Source organism: Oncorhynchus mykiss, chromosome 3 (assembly GCF_057628025.1).
Source record: "Oncorhynchus mykiss isolate SJ-2025 chromosome 3, ASM5762802v1, whole genome shotgun sequence".
In the NCBI taxonomy this organism is placed as follows: Eukaryota; Metazoa; Chordata; class Actinopteri; order Salmoniformes; family Salmonidae; genus Oncorhynchus; species Oncorhynchus mykiss.
Window position 1 is genome coordinate 53,831,785 of NC_143024.1, and position 21,627 is coordinate 53,853,411.

Genomic DNA, 21,627 nt, shown 5'->3' on the forward strand with positions numbered 1-21,627 from the left:
CGCAGTCCCTGGGCAGGTTATTAAAAACAATTACAATACAGACAATTAATGAGCAGTGAGCACACGCAGAGCAACATAGGACAAGCAAGACGTAGCATACAGACAGAGCAACATGGCACAAAAAGCAACAAGACAAAATCCATAAAAGCAACAAAGTGTTTCCACTCATTAAGTGTTTCCACACCTCACAAGCTACAGACAACATGGAAAGAGGCAATACACACCTAGGGATTATGTTCACAAATCTGATTGACCTTTAGCCATGTCTTCATGTTTTTTGTGAAAGTGTGATAGGTGGTGCAGTTATGTGTGTCTGATGGCAGTGTATTCCAGACATGGGAAGCTCTCACTGAGAAAGCAGCTTTACTAAAGGTGCTTTTCCTTAAGGGAACTATACAGTCACCTCTCATGGCAGACCTTGTGGATCAGCTGCCATATGTTTGGGTTTTCTGTTTATTAAAAATACTGAGTGGAGAGGGAGCCAGGCCATTTAGACATGCGTCGGTGTATTGCACAAGATTTTCCCAACTCAGGAGCTCATGCTTTCTGAGGATGTAACAGTAAGGATGGCTATTGGGCTTCCTATCAAGCACTTTGAGAGCCTGTTTGTAGACAGACTGAATGGGTTTTAATGTTGTACAGCAAGCTTGGGCCCAACTAGTCAAGCAGTATGTTAAGTTGGGGAGTGTCATAGATTTGAAGTACAGTTTTGCTACCTCTGTAGTCAAAAAAAAATGTATAAATTGGAAATTAACTATGTTGAATTTGGTTATTTGAATTACCTTTTCACCTGCTTTTTAAAAGAGAGGTTGGAATCAAGTATGATTCCAAGGTACTTCAAATCAGATACCACCTGGGGCTTCTCCCCTGACACATAGACATCTGGCTCAGTAGCACCTGTTGCCCTCTTTGTAAAGAACATGCAGACAGTTTTTTTCACATTGAGATGCAAACACGAGTCACTGAGGCACTTTGTAACCTGGACCATTACAGTGGGGAGTTCTTGTGCAGCTTGTTGTTTGCTCTTTGCATGCACATATATCACTGTATCATCTGCATTCATTTGAACTTCAGACCCAGTACAGACAAAAGCCAGATCATTAATGCACAGGCTGAAAAGGAGGGGCCACAGTATTAACCCTTGGGGCACGCCCACATCATAGCTAAGAGTGGGTGACAGCTCATTGCTCACTCTGACATACTGAGTTCTGCCTTCAAGGTATGATTTTATCTATCTCAAGGCATCGGGGGAAAGTTGAACTTGGACAATTTTGTGTTGAGAATCTCATGGTTAACAGTATCAAAAGCCTTCCTTAGGTCCAGAAACACAGCCCCAACAACGCCCCCTTTGTCCATCGTGGACTTCACATTTTCCAGAAGAAAGCAGTTGGCCGTTTCTGTGGAGTGTTTTGCTCTGAATCCAAACTGCATGGAGTGTAATGTGAAGGGGCTGTTGTTGAGGTGGGCAATCAGTTGTTCTGCTACACACTTTTCAAGAACATTCGACACCACAGGTAGTATACTAATGGGCCTGTAGTTACTCACGTCAGCATGGTCACCCAATTTAAAGATAGCCGTTATTATGGCCGACTTCCATACCCTTGGAAACACCCCAGACCAATAGATGTGTTGGTGACCTTAGTAATGGGGCCAATGAGTGACTCTTTGTTGTTTTTAAGTCCAGCCTAAACACGTCTTTGGCTTTAGAGTTCTTTAGTGAGCTAATCATCTTGTTCACCTTTGACTCACATACCTCCCTTATGATGAAGACGGGTTGAGTGTAATTTACTAGCACTGAGCCCAAGAAACCAGTGGAGGGGTTCTGTGTCAGTACCCTGACAGAGTCAATAAAGTAGGAATTGAAGGCTATTGCTATTTAGACTGCATCCTGTGTTAGATTGTTATTCACCATGATTTCTAGTCTTTTTGCGGTGTTACTATGGTCTTTCCCTATTAACCTTTTTCGATTCTCCCAGATCAATTTAGAATTTCCCTTTGCTTCACCAATTATGTTAATAAAAATATTTGCCTTGGCCTGTCTGATTTCTTTCATCACCTTATTTCTCAACATGGTAAACCTACATCTGTCATGCTCGAATTTTGATTTTAGGGCTGTTTTTAGAGCCAATCTCGTTCTTTCATCAATTTCCAGATTTCTCCATTTAGCCAAGGAAGAGTGCTCTTTTGGCCAGGATTGGATTTGATTTTCTTTAGGAAACCATTTATTGTAGTCTGGATTGTGGATAGAAAAACCTGACTATCAGCTTCCACATCTGTATAGGACAAGAGATCATTCCAGTTAATTCCCTTAATTGCGTTTTCAAAATCATTTAATTCACTCTTACATGGAACCCAAACCGGCTGCGCGTGTGCGCTATCGTGCATAAATGTATTTTGTTCCCCTACACCAAACGCAATCACAACACGCAGGTTAAATATCAAAACAAACTGTGAACCAATGACATTAATTTGGGGACAGGTTGAAAAGCATGAATCATGTATGGCAATTTAGCTAGTTAGCTTGCACTTGCTAGCTGATTTGTCCTATTTAGCTAGCTTGTTGTTTCTAGCTAATTTGTCCTGGGATATAAACACTGAGTTGTTATTTTACCTGAAATGCACAATGTCCTCTACTCCGACAATTAATCCACACATAAAATGGTCAACCGAATCTTTTCTAGGCATCTCTCGTCCTTCCAGGCTTTTTCATCTTTGAATTTATATGGTGATTGACATCTACACTTTCATGGTATTACCATGACAACCTGCAAAACATTTTGTCTTACCTGCTTCTATAAACCAGTGAGGAGAGGGGAGAGGTAGGACTCAGAAATAGAAAGGACTTCTATTTTAGCCCTTGGCAACGCAAATGCTCGTTGGCGCACGCACGAGCAGTGTGGATGCAATAATTGAATAACATGGATTTCTAAATGTATTTTGCGACGCTCGCACGCGTGTCCGGTTAGGTATTCTTAGTTGATCCAGCTTTCTAACAGTAGGGAGGTTAAACTTGCTCTTAGAAAGCTTTCTGGCTATAAGTGTCAGATTATGATCAGATAGCCCAGTAACCATATTGAATGATTTAGTCACGCTCTCTGGTTTATTACTGAACACCAAATCAATCAGTATTTTAGAGCAACAAGTCACCCTGGTTGGCCCTTTAACTAGCTGTGTAAGGTCAAAGGTATTAGTGATCCGTTTGAGGGTTTTCCTACAAGACTTGTCTTCATAATTAATGTTAAAATCTCCCATTAAGATGACCTCTTTCCCAAAATCACATTCCCTAAACTGATAAAAAAACACACTCTGGGTGGAAGGTTGTCTATACATTCCAATAAGGGTAAAAGACATTTAGTGTAACGTTCAGGCCAATACATTCTAGTTCATTATCACATGACCACTCAATTTGTTTACTTCGGATATGTTCTTTAATGTAAATCATCAGACCCCCTCCTCTTCCTTCAATCCTGTCTCTCCTGAAAACATTGTAGCCAGGCACAATCAAAGCAGCATATGGAGAGTTTTTATGGAGCCATGTCTCTGAACGGAAGAGGAAGTCAAGGTTAGAGTCTGAGAAGATGTTGAATTTGATCACTTTTTGGAATGACACTAGTAGACCGTTGGGCTTAGCTCGTGGGTCCCAGATGACTCGAGAGTGATTGACACATTGAAAAAAGTTTAACTTTTCTGATGGCTGGGTTTAGGCCGTTTTGATTAGGGGCAGTTCGGTAGCGCAATTAGCAATCCCTCCTGCACTGGATGCGGGGAACTAATTAAAACAACTTGCGTACCAGAAGCAGAGTCAGGGATCGCATATAGCGACTTGGGTATGTTTGAAGAGTCAAATTCCATCCTGGAGCCGGGTGAGTCGAGAGAAACCATGGGACCATAGCACTCACCCAGTTCCGCAGCGGCGACAATCAGTGGACGAGGTGCTTCGCTGGCTCGGTGATGTTAGGCCCAGTTGCACATCCCTGGAGAGCAGGAGGGTAGTGAACAGGTAGTTTAACAGTTTCCAATAAATGTCGGACTTGTGTTTGTTACGCCTAAGCGGTTCAGTGGAATAGGGAGAGAGGTAGACCTGGCCATTATTCAGAACATTATGGTATTTTTTTTTAATTTTTTTTTATTTTACCTTTATTTAACCAGGCAAGTCAGTTAAGAACAAATTCTTATTTTCAATGACGGCCTGGGAACAGTGGGTTAACTGCCTGTTCAGGGGCAGAACGACAGATTTGTACCTTGTCAGCTCGGGGGTTTGAACTCGCAACCTTCCGGTTACTAGTCCAACGCTCTAACCACTAGGCTACCCTGCCGCCCCCCGTGGAACGGTGAACCAATGTGCTTTGGTGTTGATATTCTCCGGCAGTAGATTGATTGTGTCATCCCAGCAAGGACGCACTGAGATTATCAGTAGAGCAGCTACATAACTGATAGTCATGGCAATGTACTGGAGATAAAACACATAATTGCACTTTAAATCTTTGCATGAGTTACTTAGCTGGTGTCGGCATACACCTGATGTTTTAGGTAAAATAACAGCTTTCGTAGGAGAAGCATCTGCATGTCACATAAACTTCCGAACCGAGCTGAATCAGAATCAGATGACGACTCTTCCTCAGCAACGTCGATTTCAAGCTCAATATCCAATCCTGCATCCGACTCCAATTCCTCTAAATTCTATTAGTTTGGTTCGGCTTGCCATTGTGAACTACAAACATTGTATGTTGTACCCAGTGTCGGATTTGGATCTCAGATTTATATACCATTTCCAGCCTTTCATAATAAAATAATTAGACCGGCCACAATTCTTCATAATCATTACACTGTTCTAAATTTAATCATCCTCTTCACCCTCGTCATTCAGATCAATCAAATTAAATCACACTCTTCACCCTCATTTAGTTCATTGAAGTCACGTGCGCCATGATCAATTTCTGTCTGGTTTCTAACGCCTATTCATACATTGACAGAATAACATTTTAATTTTAAATGTATTATGTTGCTAGTTTTTGCTTAGTAGCAAGAAGCAATGCTGCCACGCGAGTGGTCATGTGCTGAATACATGGACATCACAGATATTCTTGGAAAAAGTGACATTTGGAAATAGAGCTGCACCTACTTTAATTTTGAGAGTTATTTGACAAAGGTAAGTGTCAAAGAAACTGCAGAGTATGCTCTTTCTGATACTATATATAAATAAAAATGTTTTTCCTGCATGTTTTTCCTCTGACGGACTATTTGATAAGGTGATGCCTCTTTCCCTGCATCTCTCAATTACAAGATGCGCCCATCTCTTAATGTACAATTTGACAACTGATAAGCCTAGTATTGTCACTCAACAGATTGTCAATTTAATCTTGTCAGTAGGATAACTCTTATTGTGTGAAATTCGTTTCGGGATAGTTTGTGTAGTTTCAATGGGCCGGATGTGCAGGCAGAATGGCATTGTTTGTTTCCCGCTCATCAACTTGGATAGAGTCAAGGATATGTTTTGCATTATTCTAAAGGCCTACAGCAACACTTAGCATGTTCTGGTGTCTCTTACAATAAATGTGATTAGTAACAGTTACAATAAAGAAAACAATCCTGTAACAGCTTCTTTTTACAAAGTAAAATGTAAATGAGAATGGTATAAACCCGCAAGGTGCACGGTCAAATTAACAATTATTTATCTCATACAAATATTTAACTAGACAAGTCAGTTAAGAAAAAATCCCCCTTTAAATAAAGGCTGCCTTCCAAGCAATGGGAACCTCTCCAGAGAGGAGAGGCAGGTTAAAAAGGTCAGAGATAGGCTTGGCAATGAGGGGGCTGCAACCTTAAAGAAGATAAAGGATCTAAACCATCTGACCCAGATGTTTTTTTGTGGTCAAGTTTAAGGAGCTCCTTTAGCACCTCAGACTCAGTGACCGCCTGCAGGGAGAAAGTTCGTAGCTGGGCAGGGGAAAAGAGGGATGGGCGTCGGGACTAGTCGCATTAGAAGGGATGGGAGATGAGGAAATGTTGGACGGGCAATGACGCATGGCTGAGTCAAATAGGAATATTGACTTAATGAAGTGGTTATTAAAGATCTCAGCCATGTGCTCCTTGTCAGTAACAACCACATAAACATTAAGGGACATGGGCAGCTGTGAGGAGGGTTTATTATTTAGGTCTTTAACCATTTTCCAGAACTTCTTGGTTGTTAGACCCACATAGACAGAACTATTAAAGTAACTAACTTTGACCTTCCGGATAGCCTGAGTGCACTTATTTCTCATCTGCCTGAACGAGAGCCAGTTAGCCTGAGTATGCGTATGCCGAGCCTTTCACCAAATGGAATTATTGAGGTGGAGTAACTCTGCCAGATCATGGTCGAACCAGGGGCTGAACCTGTTTTTTTCCCCTCTCTGACAGAGGGAATCAAGCTGATTCTATACCAATGTACAGATGCTAGGTCATGCAGGAAGGCTTGCTCATTAATGTTTTCTAGCAAGTCTCTATAACAAATCAGGACAGGTAATTTCACTGAGCAGCCATTATGAGCACAGGCTGTAAAATCAAATTGTTTGGGGACAGACTTTGTTTAGACAACCGAGCACTGAAGGTGTTCCTTGGTCAAGATTGCCTCTCCACCACCTTTGGAAGATCTGTCTTGCCGAAGAAGGTTATAACCAGAAACATTAACTTCAGTGTTCAAAACACTTTCTTAATTGGGGCTAGCAACAGTAGATGGTCCAGGGTGCACATAAACATTTCCAGATATCATAAGCAGTAATACAATCAGGGCACGGCAGAGGACAGGGAGTGTTAATGGTCTATGAAATTTGAATGTGCATCAGATGGCAATAAGATCATATTGTACAGAAATTTCATCAGGTAACATGAATTAAAAGCCAGCGAGAGGTGGTTAGAATAGGATGGGAGTCCCGAGTGTGGGAACAAACAGCTTGTCCCATGGTTGGGTAAACAAGCAAGTTCATAGTTAACAAAGCACACAGGAGTCGTGAAGCAAATAGTATTAAGCAGAATAAAAAATATATAACGACTTGGGGTTAGCCATTGTAAGTTCAGAGTCACTTGCCCCAACAAGATAACTTGAGAGAGTAGTTTGGGTCCAGTAGGCTATAAAAGTATGTGATTTGAAATAAATAAATAGTAGGCCTATACTAGTTAATTAAGGTGTTTGAGTAAGATCACATAATAAGCTTCACAAGTTAATTAGCCTACCTAAAATCCTGATCAGTCCAAAGTCTGCGGTGTGTGCGAGTGTGTGTGGTGGGGGTACCTGTACCAGACAGGGGGAGACAGGCCATGGCGGACGTTGAACAGATCGCCAGGTGGAATCCAAGCAGCAGGCAACGGGAGTAGGTGTCACACCCGCTTGGGAGATGCTTTTGTTGGGAGGCAGATTCCTTGAGGAAAATACCTGCTAGCTAGCTAACGTAGCTAGCAGGTCTCTGTCCACCATTTCTTTTCTCTTCCGTTTCGGGAAATGGTCCTTTACGACGTCCAAAAAAAAGTTGTCCTGTGGCTGTTTTATTTTGGAGATTGCAAGGAGGATATCTTTTGAGGTGATCAAAGCAACACTGTTTTTTCTTATTGAGGTAATTTACAATTGAAGTGTCCTGGTTGCATTTCAGTTCATAATATAGATTAATCAAAGGGGTACTGTATTGTAAAGACCTCTGCACAGAGGGGGCTTCAAATGCCTCTGCATTCGGGTGGGGGAGGCTGTGAAACTCTCCTGCCATTATTAGGCTTAAGGGCTTTGACGTCTCTCACTTCACACCTCAGTGCTAATTGAAGTTGTAGCCGGATCTGTTCTGTCTTAGCAAGCTTGGTAGCCTTATCTTAGCATTCAGTCCTTATAAAGTAAAATATATCATTGTAATTTATTCTTGGCTTTAAAAGTAGATTTCAGACTAAACATGACTCACTCCGTTGGTGTTTTCAGGTTTCTGTTGTGCTTCTTTTGTTGGTTGTTGGTTTGCCAGAGCATTAGCTGTATAGTCCTTGGAAATAAGAATCTTTGGTAGTAGGAATACTTCCATGTAATTTTGTTCAAAATCAAGTTGTAGGTTTGGAATTTTGATTTGGAGTGAAGGTTATTTTGTGGAGGGTATTATATAACTCTAAATCTGTTTTTTTTTAAGACATGCTGAAAAATGTGGGAGCCCATCTGCTCATGCGCCAGGGCATTACAGACTAGTGCCAACGCTGATAAGTAGGCATCACACAAACTCAGCATTACACTATTGCTGTTCTAAGAGTGAAAACCCAGGTAAAAAGGCTCTTAATAATTTTATTGTTGTGATAAAAAAAAAATGTACAAATGAGCAGTGGAAAATACAAACATTTAAAGATGTTCGATCAGGTTAAAGTTTAGGCTTTTCATTTGTAAAACAAAGTTGTACAAATGAGCAGTGGAAAATACAAACATTCAGAGACTTGTCCCGAAGCAACCCTTGCGTTCTCTTGGCTGTGTGCTTAGGGTTGTTGTCCTGTTGGAAGGTGAACCTTTGTCCCAGTCGGAGGTACTGAGCTCTATGGAGCAGTTTAAGGACCTCTCTGTACTTTTCTCTGTTCATCTTCCCCTCGATCCTGACTAGTCTCCCAGTCCCTACCAATGAAAAACATCCCCACAGCATGATGCTGCCACCGCCGTGCTTCATCGTAGAGATGGTGCCAGGTTTCCTCTAGACGTAAGGCTTGGCATTTAGGCCAAACTGTTCAATCTTGGTTTCATCAGACCAGAGAATGTTGTTTCTCATGGTCTGAGAGTCCTTTAGGTGCCTTTTGGCAACTTCCAAATATTATATAATGTGCCTTTTACTGAGGAGGTTTCCATCTTGCCACTGCCACAAAGGCCTGATTGGTGGAGTGCTGCTGAGATGGTTGTCCTCCTGGAAGATTCTCCCAACTCCACAGATGAACTCTAGAGCTCTGTCAGAGTGACCATCGGGTTCTTGGTCACCTTCCTGACCAAGGCCCTTCTCCCCAGATTACTCAGTCTGGCATGGCAGCCATTAATAATGATGGATGCCACTGTGTTCTTGGGGGCCTTCAATGCTGCATACATTGTTTGGTACCCTTCTCTAGATCTGTGCCTCGACACAATCCTACATCGGACAATTGGCTGGGTTTTTGCTCTGACATGCACTGTCTACTGTGGGACCTTATATAGACAGGTGTGTGCCTTTCCAAATCATGTCCAATCAATTTAATTTACCACAGGTGGACCAATCAAGTTGTAGAAACAGCTCAAGGATGATCAGTGGAAACAGGATGCACCTGAGCTCAAATTTGAGTCTCATAGCAAAGGGTCTAAATATTTTCCAAGTGCAACAAAATTCTAAAAAAACATTTTTTTCCTTTGAAATATGGGGTATTGTGTGTAGATTGAGACATTTTTTATTTAATCCATTTTAGGATAAGGCTGTAACGTAACAAAATATGGAAAAAGTCAAGAGGTCTGAACACTTTCCGAATGGACTGTGTGTTTGGAGAAAATCAATACAGCACATTACTGAGTACCACTCTCCATATTTTCATGCATAGTGGTGGCTGTAATATTTTATGGGTACTCTTGTAATCGTTAAGGACTGGGAGTTTTTGAGGATAAAAAAGAAACGGAATGAAGCTAATCACATAAAAAATACTTGAAGGAAACCTCGTTCAGTCTGCTTTCCACAGACACTGGGAGATTAAGTCACCTTTCAACAGGACAATAGCCTAAGACACAAGGCCAAATCTACACTGGAGTTGTTTACCAAGAAGACAGTGAATGTACCGGAGTTGCCGAGTTCCAGTTTTGACTTAAATCTATGTGAAGACTTAAATGGTTGTCTGGCAATGATCAACATCAAATTTGACAGAGTTTGAAGAATTTAATGAATAATGGACATATATTGTACAGTCCAGTAGTGCATTAATCTTAGCGATTTACACTGAAAGACTGTGCAAGTCTTTGTTCCTGCTCTCCCCAGGGACAAGTTGAATATTGCAAAGCTGTTTGTTGAAGGTCTTAATTTCTCCACTAGATGGAGACAGTGTCCTTGTACAGTGCCTAGAGAAAGCATCCACATCCATTGACTCACTTTGTTTGGTTACAGCCTGAATTTAAAATTGATTAATTTGAGATTTTGTGTCACTGGCCTACACACAATATCCCATGATGTCAAAATGTAATTGTTTTTAGAAGTTTTTACAAATATATTGAATATGAAAAGTTTTTAACCCCTTTGTTATGGCAAGCCTAAATCCATTCAGGAGTAAACATTTGCTTAAGTCCCATAATAAGTTGCATGGACTCACTCTGTGTGCAATAATGATGTTTAACATGATTTTTAAACAACTACCTCATCTCTGTACCCCACACATACAATTATCTGTAACTATCTCAGATTCAACCACAAAGACCAGGGAGGTTTTCCAATTGTACTTATTGGTAGATAGGTAAAGCAAAAACACAGGCATTGAATATCCCTTTGAGCTTGGTGAAGCTATTAATTACACTTTGTTGTATCAATAACCCAGTCACTACACAAAATACAGGCGTCCTTCCTAACTCAGTTGCTGGAGAGGAAGGAAACTGCACATGCATTTAATACCATTTAAACCCTATGAAGGTTTATTCAGGTGGTAATAACTTTTGCCTTTCTTTCTGTCTTTCTTTCTTTTGTTTTCCAGACCAGGGTGGATCTAGAGGCGAGAAGGGCGACAGAGGAGAGAAAGGAGACAGAGGTCCTATTGGTTCAAAGGGAGATTCTGGTTCCGAGTCAGGCACACGAGGAGGGGCACGTGGAGAGAAGGTGCGGACTTATAGAATCAATCTTAAACTACTAAAATGCCTGACAACACATTTAAACAGTGGTCTATATATCAACGTTAGTACATCAAGTAGTTAGAATTCCATGAAACAACCATGGTTGGTCTAAAAACATTGTGGTGTGATCAAGGTGACAGCCCAAAATGTCTATTCAATTTAAATTTCTCTTCAACCATTGAAGTCTATTTATACAGCACCATTCATACACCAACAGCAGCTCAAACAGCTTAATATGCTCTAGGTGTATTAGACCCGGAGTTTAATATCCAGATAGTGAAGTGAATACAGAATATACTGTATGTATTCTTTCTTATGCATATATTCTCAATGCTCAATGTCACAACACTTGCTAGTGTGGAAGTATGTTTTTTGAAATAACTCATACAGGCCTGCATCCATACGTTTCATTGCTTTCCAACAAACTAAAATTGTATGGCAATTTGAAAATACACCTGAGTATTCAAAACATTAAGAAAACCTGCTCTTTCCATGACATAGACTGACCAGGTGAAAGCTATGATCCCTTACAGATGTCACTTGTTCTATCCACTTCAATGGAGATGCGTGCAACTCAATATTAGGAAGGTCTATGGTATACTCAAATGCTAACTTGTTCTTTTCTCTTGGGTGTGTTTTTTCCTGCAGGGAGTGCTTGGAGAAAAGGGAATGAAGGTATGTTCAAATGATCTATTCTTGTAACGTTGTGCTCCAAGTACTGTTGAATGCTTCTGCAAGTTTATTATTTGTCTGGACGAAGACGTTTAGGTCGAAACATTGCATAATATTGCACAAGCATTCGACAGAGATTGGAATTCTGTCTTTATCTATTTATCTATCAAAGTTTTCATACCTCATGATTTTTTACACATTTTGTTGTTATAGACTGAATTTAAAATGGATTAATTTGTGATTTATTTTTGTCTCTGGCCTACATACAATACCCCATAATGGAAATGGTGAAATGCCTTGAGTCAATAAGTATTTAACCCTTTTGTTAACGCAAGCCTAAATTTCAGGAGTAAAAATGTGCTTAACGAGTCACATAATAATTAGCATTGACTCTGTATGCAATAGCAGTGTTTTTAGGACTACCTCATCTCTGTACCCCACACATACAATTACCAGGAAGGTTTTCATATGCCTTGCAAAAAACGGAACCTGTTGGTAGATGGGTAAATAAGAAGAAAAAAAGCAGACATTGAATATCCTTTTAAGCATGGTGAAGTTATTAATTACACTTTGGATGGTGTATCAATACACCCAGTCATTACAAAGATAAAGGCGTCCTTCCTAACTCAGTTGCTGAGGAGGAAGGAAAGCGCTCAAGGATTTCACCATGAGGCCAATGGCGGAGCCATTTCTGCATAGTGCATTTTTAAGGAATGGGTAGTTTTACAGGATAAGAAAAGAAACTGAATGGAGCTAAGAACAAGCAAAATCCTAGTTCAGTCTGCTTTCCACCAGACACTTGGAGATGAATTCACCTTTCAGCAGGACAATAACCTAAAACACAAGGCCAAATCTACACTGGACTTAAATCTACTTGAAAAGGTGATTCTAACATGTATTGACTCAGGGGTGTGAATACTTACGTGAATTGGCAAACATTCCTAAACATGTTTGCACTTTGTCGTTATGGGGTATTGTTTGTAAATGGGTCATAAAGAACATCTACTTCATCCATTTTGAATTCAGGCTGTAACAACAAAATGTGGAACAAGTCAAGGGGTATGAAAACTTTTTTTTGTACCTTGAATGTGAAAGTTACTGGATGTGGGCCAACACTACCTTTTAAACTCCAAATAAACACATAATAATGAATGGCACTCCAGATGCCTTGTTCATGTGCCAGTCTTTTGTCTTGTAACCAAAAAGCATTTTATTGTCAGTCTCCCCCATAACTTTTTACAGTGCCTTGCGAAAGTATTCGGCCCCCTTGAACTTTGCGACCTTTTGCCACATTTCAGGCTTCAAACATAAAGATATAAAACTGTATTTTTTTGTGAAGAATCAACAACAAGTGGGACACAATCATGAAGTGGAACGACATTTATTGGATATTTCAAACTTTTTTAACAAATCAAAAACTGAAAAATTGGGCGTGCAAAATTATTCAGCCCCCTTAAGTTAATACTTTGTAGCGCCACCTTTTGCTGCGATTACAGCTGTAAGTCGCTTCGGGTATGTCTCTATCAGTTTTGCACATCGAGAGACTGACATTTTTTCCCATTCCTCCTTGCAAAACAGCTCGAGCTCAGTGAGGTTGGATGGAGAGCATTTGTGAACAGCAGTTTTCAGTTCTTTCCACAGATTCTCGATTGGATTCAGGTCTGGACTTTGACTTGGCCATTCTAACACCTGGATATGTTTATTTTTGAACCATTCCATTGTAGATTTTGCTTTATGTTTTGGATCATTGTCTTGTTGGAAGACAAATCTCCGTCCCAGTCTCAGGTCTTTTGCAGACTCCATCAGGTTCTCTTCCAGAATGGTCCTGTATTTGGCTCCATCCATCTTCCCATCAATTTTAACCATCTTCCCTGTCCCTGCTGAAGAAAAGCAGGCCCAAACCATGATGCTGCCACCACCATGTTTGACAGTGGGGATGGTGTGTTCAGCTGTGTTGCTTTTACGCCAAACATAACGTTTTGCATTGTTGCCAAAAAGTTCCATTTTGGTTTCATCTGACCAGAGCACCTGCTTCCACATGTTTGGTGTGTCTCCCAGGTGGCAAACTTTAAACAACACTTTTTATGGATATCTTTAAGAAATGGCTTTCTTCTTGCCACTCTTCCATAAAGGCCAGATTTGTGCAATATACAACTGATTGTTGTCCTATGGACAGAGTCTCCCACCTCAGCTGTAGATCTCTGCAGTTCATCCAGAGTGATCATGGGCCTCTTGTCTGCATCTCTGATCAGTCTTCTCCTTGTATGAGCTGAAAGTTTAGAGGGACGGCCAGGTCTTGGTAGATTTGCAGTGGTCTGATACTCCTTCCATTTCAATATTATCACTTGCACAGTGCTCCTTGGGATGTTTAAAGCTTGGGAAATCTTTTTGTATCCAAATCAGGCTTTAAACTTCTTCACAACAGTATCTCGGACCTGCCTGGTGTGTTCCTTGTTCTTCATGATGCTCTCTGCGCTTTTAACGGACCTCTGAGACTATCACAGTGCAGGTGCATTTATACGGAGACTTGATTACACACAGGTGGATTGTATTTATCATCATTAGTCATTTAGGTCAACATTGGATCATTCAGAGATCCTCACTGAACTTCTGGAGAGAGTTTGCTGCACTGAAAGTAAAGGGGCTGAATAATTTTGCACGCCCAATTTTTCAGTTTTTGATTTGTTAAAAAAGTTTGAAATATCCAATAAATGTCATTCCACTTCATGATTGTGTCCCACTTGTTGTTGATTCTTCACAAAAAAATACAGTTTTATATCTTTATGTTTGAAGCCTGAAATGTGGCAAAAGGTCGCAAAGTTCAAGGGGGCCGAATACTTTCGCAAGGCACTGTAAATAGCCTCATTTATAATCAGTCAATGCACTTTGATCAAGATGGCGTGACTGAATGAAGCACTCTCCTCCCCCTGTACTTAAATATATTTCTCAGATTAGTGTAGACTCTATTAACTACTGTTATGGGATTGTCAAAGCCCTTCTGTTCAGTTCATTTTAACTCGGTCATCCATTGCTTGATTTGGAAGCAAATTGCCTGTTTTTCACATCATAAACAGTGGGGCAAAAAAGTATTTAGTCAGCCACCAATTGTGCAAGTTCTCCCACTTAAAAAGATGAGAGAGGCCTGTAATTTTCATCATAGGTACACTTCAACTATGACAGACAAAATGAGAAAAATAATCCAGAAAATCACATTGTAGGATTTTTAATAATAAGTATTTAATCACCTACAAACAAGCAAGATTTCTGGCTCTCACAGACCTGTAACTTCTTCTTTAAGAGGCTCCTCTGTCCGCCACTAGTTACCAGTATTAATGGAACCTGTTTGAACTTGTTATCAGTATAAAAGACACCTGTCCACAACCTCAAACAGTCACACTCCAAACTCCACAATGGCCAAGACCAAAGAGCTGTCAAAGGACACCAGAAACAAAAGTGTAGACCTGCACCAGGCTGGGAAGACTGAATCTGCAATAGGTAAGCAGCTTGGTTTGAAGAAATCAACTGTGGGAGCAATTATTAGGAAATGGAAGACCACTGATAATGTCCCTCGATCTGGGGCTCCACGCAAGATCTCACCCCGTGGGGTCAAAATGATCACAAGAACGGTGAGCAAAAATCCCAGAACCACACGGGGGGACCTAGTGAATGACCTGCAGAGAGCTGGGACCAAAGTAACAAAGCCTACCATCAGTAACACACTACGCCGCCAGGGACTCAAATCCTGCAGTGCCAGACGTGTCCCCCTGCTTAAGCCAGTACATGTCCAGGCCCATCTGAAGTTTGCTAGTGAGCATTTGGATGATCCAGATTGAGAGAATGTCATATGGTCAGATGAAACCAAAATATAACTTTTTGGTAAAAACTCAACTCGTCGTGTTTTGGAGGACAAAGAATGCGGAGTTGCATCCAAAGAACACCATACCTACTGTGAAGCATGGGGGTGGAAACAACATCCTTTGGGGCTGTTTTTCTGCAAAGAGACCAGGACGACTGATCCGTGTAAAGGAAAGAATGAATGGGGCCATATATCGTGAGATTTTGAGTGAAAACCTCCTTCCATCAGCAAGGGTATTGAAGATGAAACGTGGCTGGGTCTTTCAGCATGACAATGATCCCAAACACACCGCCCGGGCAACGAAGGAGTGGCTTTGTAAGAAGCATTTCAAGGTCCTGGAGTGGTCTAGCCAGTCTCCAGATCTCAACCCCATAGAAAATCTTTGGAGGGAGTTGAAAGTCCGTGTTGCCCAGCAACAGCCCCAAAACATCACTGCTCTAGAGGAGATCTGCATGGAGGAATGGGCCAAAATACCAGCAACAGTGTGTGAAAACCTTGTCAAGCTTTTTCTGTAAGTCTTCACCTCTGTCATTGCCAACAAAGGGTATATAACAAACTATTGAGAAACTTTTGTTATTGACCAAATACTTATTTTCCACCATAATTTGCAAATAAATTCATTAAAAATCCTACAATGTGATTTTCTGGATTTTTTTTCTTCTCATTTTGTACCTAGTTGAAGTGTACCTATGATGATAAATTACAGGCCTCATCCTTTTAAGTGGGAGAACTTGCACAATTGGTGGCTGACTAAATACTTTTTTGCCCCACTGTATGTTGAAATTAATTCACCACCTGAACTGAGACAAATTGTCACTCCCTCTATCATCATCATTTTTTGGGAAAGTCACATTTACACAACATCTGGTACGTGTAGCATGATGTACGAATTATAATACACATAATGCTATGTACAACACATGCAATTTTATCTTAAAGTTGTTCCTGAAGCTAACATAATGGTTTTCTGTCTCCATACCAAGACGGTATTCTTTGGAAACAACATAGATGTATAACTTTTTGATTGTCCTGTTGTCTACGTAGGGAAAAGCAGGCTTTGGCTACCCCGGCTCGAAGGGTGACCCCGGCCCCGCTGGTCCCCCCGGACCACCCGGCCTCCCAGGGCCAGCAGCAGAGGTGGTATCACGTGGCGACGGCTCCGTGGTTCAGACGGTGGCAGGTCCAAGAGGACCAGCTGGGCCTCCTGGTGCCTCCGGCCCTGAGGGACCCGCAGGAGCTGACGGAGAGCCTGTGAGTTGGCTTCCGTTCCCATCCACCTCCATACCAGTAGAGCAGGGGTCACAACCCCCATCATATTTTGCCCCAAAAAAGTCTCCTCTTGTTTTATCATCAGGTGAATGATAATGGCAAGGAGAAGTACTCAATATTTTTATAGATTTGGTACATAGTTTTTCATTTTTTTGACTAACCCACATTAGTTTATAGCAGCTGTTTAGCTAGTTAAACAAAAGTTAGCCATGTGTTGGCAAATTGTATATCCATATAACTAAAAGTGTGTTTATGCTGTTGTTGCTATCCATATTCTTAAACATTGGAGGGGGATCCACAAAAAAATTTAAAAAAAATAATTACAATTTAGCAATTAAACACTGGAGTGATAGATGTGCCAAAGATGAATGTGCAAGTAGAGATACTGTGGTGCAAAGGAGCAAAATAAATAAATAACAATATGGGGGTGAGGTAGTTGGGTGGGCTATTTACAGATGGACTGTGTACAGGTGCAATGATCGGTAAGTTGCTCTGACAGCTGATGCTTAAAGTTAGTGACTCCAGCTTCAGTGATTTTTGCAATTTGTTCCATTGGCAGCAGAGAACTAGAAGTGAAGGTGGCCAAAGGAGGAGTTGGCTTTGGGGATGACCAGTGAAATATACCTGCAGGAGCGCGTGCTACGGGTGGGTGCTGCTATGGTGACCAGTGAGCTGAGATAAGGCGGGGCTTTACCTAGCAAAGACTTATAGATGACCTGGTGCCAGTGGGTTTGGCGACGAATATGAAGCGAGGACCAGCCAATGAGAGCTTACAGGTTGCAGTGGTGGGTAGTATATGGGCCTTTGGTGACAAAACGGATGGCACTGTGATAGACTATATTCAATTTGCTGTGTAGAGTGTTTGAGGCTATTTTGTAAATTACATCGCCAAAGTCAAGGATCGGTAAGATCAGTTTTACTAGGGAATGTTTGGCAGCATGAGGGAAGGAGGCTTTGCTGCGAAATAGGAAGCTGATTCTAGATTTAATTTTGGATTGGAGATGTTTAATGTGAGTCTGGAAGGAGAGTTTACAGTCTAACCAGACACCTAGGAATTTGTCATTGTCCACATATTCTAAGTCAGAACCGTCCAGAGTAGTGACGATAGACGGGCGGGCGGGTGCAGGCATCGATCGGTTGAGGAGCATGAATTTAGTTTAACTTGCATTTAAGAGCAGTTGGAGGCCATGGAAGTGTGTGTTGTATGGCATTGAGTGTTGTATGGCATTGAAGCTCGTCTGGAGGTTAGTTAACAGAGTCCAAAGAAGGGCCAGAAGTATACAGAATGGTGTCGTCTGCGTAGAGGTGGATCAGACAATCACCAGCAGCAAGAGCGACATCATTGATGTATACAGAGAAAAGAGTCGGCCCGGGAATTGAACCCTGTGGCACACCCATAGAAACTGCCAGAGGTCCGGCCAACAGGTCCTCCGATTTGACACACTGAACTCTGTCTGAGAAGTAGTTGGTGAACCAGGCGAGGCAGTCATTTGAGAAACCAAGGCTGTTGAGTCTGCCAATAAGAATGTGGTGATTGACAGAGTCGAAAGCCTTGGCCAGGTCGATGAAGACGGCTGCACAGTATTGTGTTTTATCGATGGTTATGATATTGTGTAGGACCTTGAGCTTCGCTGACGTGCACCCATGACCAGCTCGGAAACCACATTGTATATCGGAGAAGGTATGGTGGGATTTGAAATGGTCTGTGATCTGTTTGTTAACTTGGCTTTCAAAGACTTTAGAAATGTAGGGTAGGAAAGATATAGGTCTGTAACAGTTTGGGTCTAGAGTGTCTCCCCCTTTGAAGAGGGGGATGACCGCGGAAAATTTCCAATCTTTAGGGATCTCAGACGATACAAAAGAGAGGTTGAACAGGCTAGTGATAGGGGCTGCAACAATTGCGGCAGATAATTTTAGAAAAAGAGGGTCCAGATTGTCTAACCCAGCTAATTTGTATGTGTCTAGATTTTGCAGCTCTTTCAGAACATCAGCTTTCTGGATTTGGGTGAAGGAGAAATGGGGGATGCAGAGCTATTGGCCGGGGTAGGGGGGGTAGCCAGGTGGAAAGCATTGCCAGCCGTAGAAAAATGCTTTTTTAAATTCTCGATTATCGTAGGTTTATCAGTGGTGACAGTGTTTCCTAGCCTCAGTGCAGTGGGCAGCTGGGAGGAGGTGTTCTTATTCTCCATGGAATTTACAGTGTCCCAGAACTTTTTGGAGTTTGTGCTACAGGATGCAAATTTCTGTTTGAAAAGCTAGCTTTTGCTTTCCTAACTGCCTGTGTATATTGGTTCCTAATTTCCCTGAAAAGGGGGCTATTCGATACCAATGCAGTATGCCACATGATGTTTTTGTGCTGGTCAAAGGCAGCCAAGTCTGGAGTGATCCAAGGGCTATATCTGTTCTTAGTTCTACATTTTTTGATTGGGGCATGCTTATTTAAGATTGTAAGGAAAGCACTTTTAAAGAATAACCAGGCATCCTCTACTGATGGAATGAGGTCAATATCCATCCAGGATACCTGGGCCAGGTCGATTAGAAAGGCCTGCTGGCTGACGTATTTTAGGGAGTGTTTGACAGTGATGAGGGGTGGTCGTTTGACCGCGGACCCATTACGGATGCAGGCAATGAGGCAGTGATCATTGAGATCCTGGTTGAAGACAGCAGAGGTGTTTTTAGAGTGCAGGTTAGTCAGGATGATATCTATGAGGGTGCCCGTGTTTAAAGATTTAGTGTTGTAGGGTAGGTTCCTTGATAATTTGTGTGAGATTGAGGGCAACTATCTTAGATTGTAGGATGTCCGGGGTGTTAAGCATATCCCAGTTTAGGCCACCTAACAGTACAAACTATACAAACTAAATGGGGGGTCAATTAATTCACATATGGTGTCCAGGGCAAAGCTGGGGGCTGAGGGGGGTCTATAACAAGCAGCAACAGTGAGAGACTTATTTCTGGAAAGGTGGATTTTTAAAAGTAGAAGCTCAAACTGTTTGGGACCTGCATAGCATGACAGAACTATGTCAGTAGATTGCAACTCCACCCCCTTTGGCAGTTCTATCGTGGGGATGGAAATGCCTTCCTAAGCCAGGATTCAGCCACTGCTAGGACATTAGGGTTGGCGGAATGTGCTAAAGCAGTGAATAAAGCAAACTTAGGGAGGAGGCTTCTGATAACATGTATGAAACCAAGGCTTTTACAGTTACAGGAGTCAACAAATGATAGTGCCTGGGGAATAGGAGTGGAACTGTGGGCTACAGGACCTGGGTTAACCTCTACATCACCAGAGGAACAGAGGAGGAGTAGGATAAGGGTACGGCTAAAGGCTATAAGAACTGGTCGTCTAGTGCGTTGGGGATAGAGAATAAAAGGAGCAGATTTCTGGGTGTGGTAGAATAGATTCAAGGCATAATGTAAGACAAGGATATGGTAGGATGTGAGTACAGTGGAGGTGAACCTTGCGTGATGATGAGAGAGGTTTTGTCTCTGGAGGCACCAGTTAAGCCAGGTGAGGTCTGCACGTGTGTGGGGTGGGACAAAAGAGTTATCTAAGTCATTTTGAGTGGGACTGAGGGCTCTACAGTGAAATAAAACAATAAGATCTAGCCAAGACAGCAGTAGACAAGGCATATTGACATTAGAGAGAGGCATATAGCAATCACAGGTGTTGATCAGGAGAGCTAAGACAACAACGGGTAAATGGCGATAAATGGACAGAACAGGTCAATTAAGTACATACAGAACCTGAGTTCGAGGCTGGGGCCAACAGGTAAACAAAATGAGGTACCGTGTTATTGAAACAGTCCAGGGGGCATCAGCTGTGTAGCCGAGTGATCATAGGGTCAAAAGAGCAGCAATAGGTGATTCCGGGTGCCGTTCGGTAGTCACTACTACGCTAGGCGAGCAGGGGACACAGCGTTCAGAAAAGCTAACGGGCCGGGGCTAGTAGACCACATCGGGCAATCACGTCGGCAGTCCAGTCGTGATGGATCAGCGGGGCTCCGTGTCGACAATAAAGGGTCCAGGCCAATTGGCAAAGGAGGTATTGTCGCCCTCAAATTAGCTGGTATATGGGCCTAGCTTGAGGCTAGCTCAAGGCTAGCTGGTGCTTGCTTCGGGACAGAGGTGTTTTTAACAGTAGACACTCGTTTGCAGCCAACAGCTGCGATGATCCGGTGTAATGATCCAGAGCAGCAGGAATCCGGTGATATGGTAGAAAGAAGCAGTCAGATATGCTCTGGGTTGATATCGAGCTGTGCAGACTGTCAGGTGTTGTCTGAGCTAAAGCTGGCTGGTGAACGAGAGACTAGTACCTAGTTAGCTGGCTAGCTCCTGATGGAAGTTCCAGTTATAAGGAATAAAAATAGCAGATCCGTACCACATTGGGTGAGGCGGGTTGCAGGAAAGTATATTTAGTTGATAGAAAGTGAGATTAAGATATGTACGAAAAAGAATGGCTATTTACACAGGATAAGACACAGAATAAAGACAAAGACAAAGACAAATATACACATCCTGCTGCTACGCCATCTTGGTCTTTGTTATAGGATGCCTCCTTTTCAACAAGTCAGTTAGACAAATTTCTGCCATGCTAGAGCCCCCCCCCCCCCCCCCCCCCCCCCCGACAACTGCAAGTGCTGTTATTGTGAATTGGAAACCTCTAGGAGCAACAATGGCTCAGCCGCGAAGTGGTAGGCCACACAAGCTCACAGAATGGGACCGCAGAAGTGCATAGCGCACGACTGTCCTCAGATGCAACACTTACTACCGAGTTCCAAACTGCCTCTGGAAGCAACGTCAGCACACAAACTGTTTGTCGGGAGCTTCATGAAATGGGTTTCCATGGCGGAGCAGCCGCACGCAAGCCTAAGATCACCATGCGCAATGCCAAGCATCGGCTGTAGTGGTGTAAAGTTCGCCGCCATTGGACTCTGGAGCAGTGAAAACGCGTTCTCTGTAGTGATGAATCACGCTTCACCATCTGGCAGTCCGATGAATGGAACTGGGTTTGGCGGATGCCAGG

At 42.2% G+C, this 21,627-nt stretch overlaps 1 protein-coding gene across 5 annotated transcripts in view; it reads left to right on the top strand.

Annotated features, from left to right (window-relative positions):
* The window catches only part of LOC110519975 (uncharacterized), a 177,557-nt gene that overhangs the window by 119,410 nt on the left and 36,520 nt on the right, over positions 1 to 21,627 (top strand). For all 5 annotated transcript variants that reach the window (XM_021596908.3, XM_090229529.1, XM_090229528.1 and 2 more), the window contains 3 exons: positions 10,675 to 10,796; positions 11,459 to 11,485; positions 16,383 to 16,589. In XM_021596908.3, the coding sequence (XP_021452583.3) occupies positions 10,675 to 10,796; positions 11,459 to 11,485; positions 16,383 to 16,589 (356 nt within the window). The remainder of the gene's footprint in view (positions 1 to 10,674; positions 10,797 to 11,458; positions 11,486 to 16,382; positions 16,590 to 21,627) is intronic.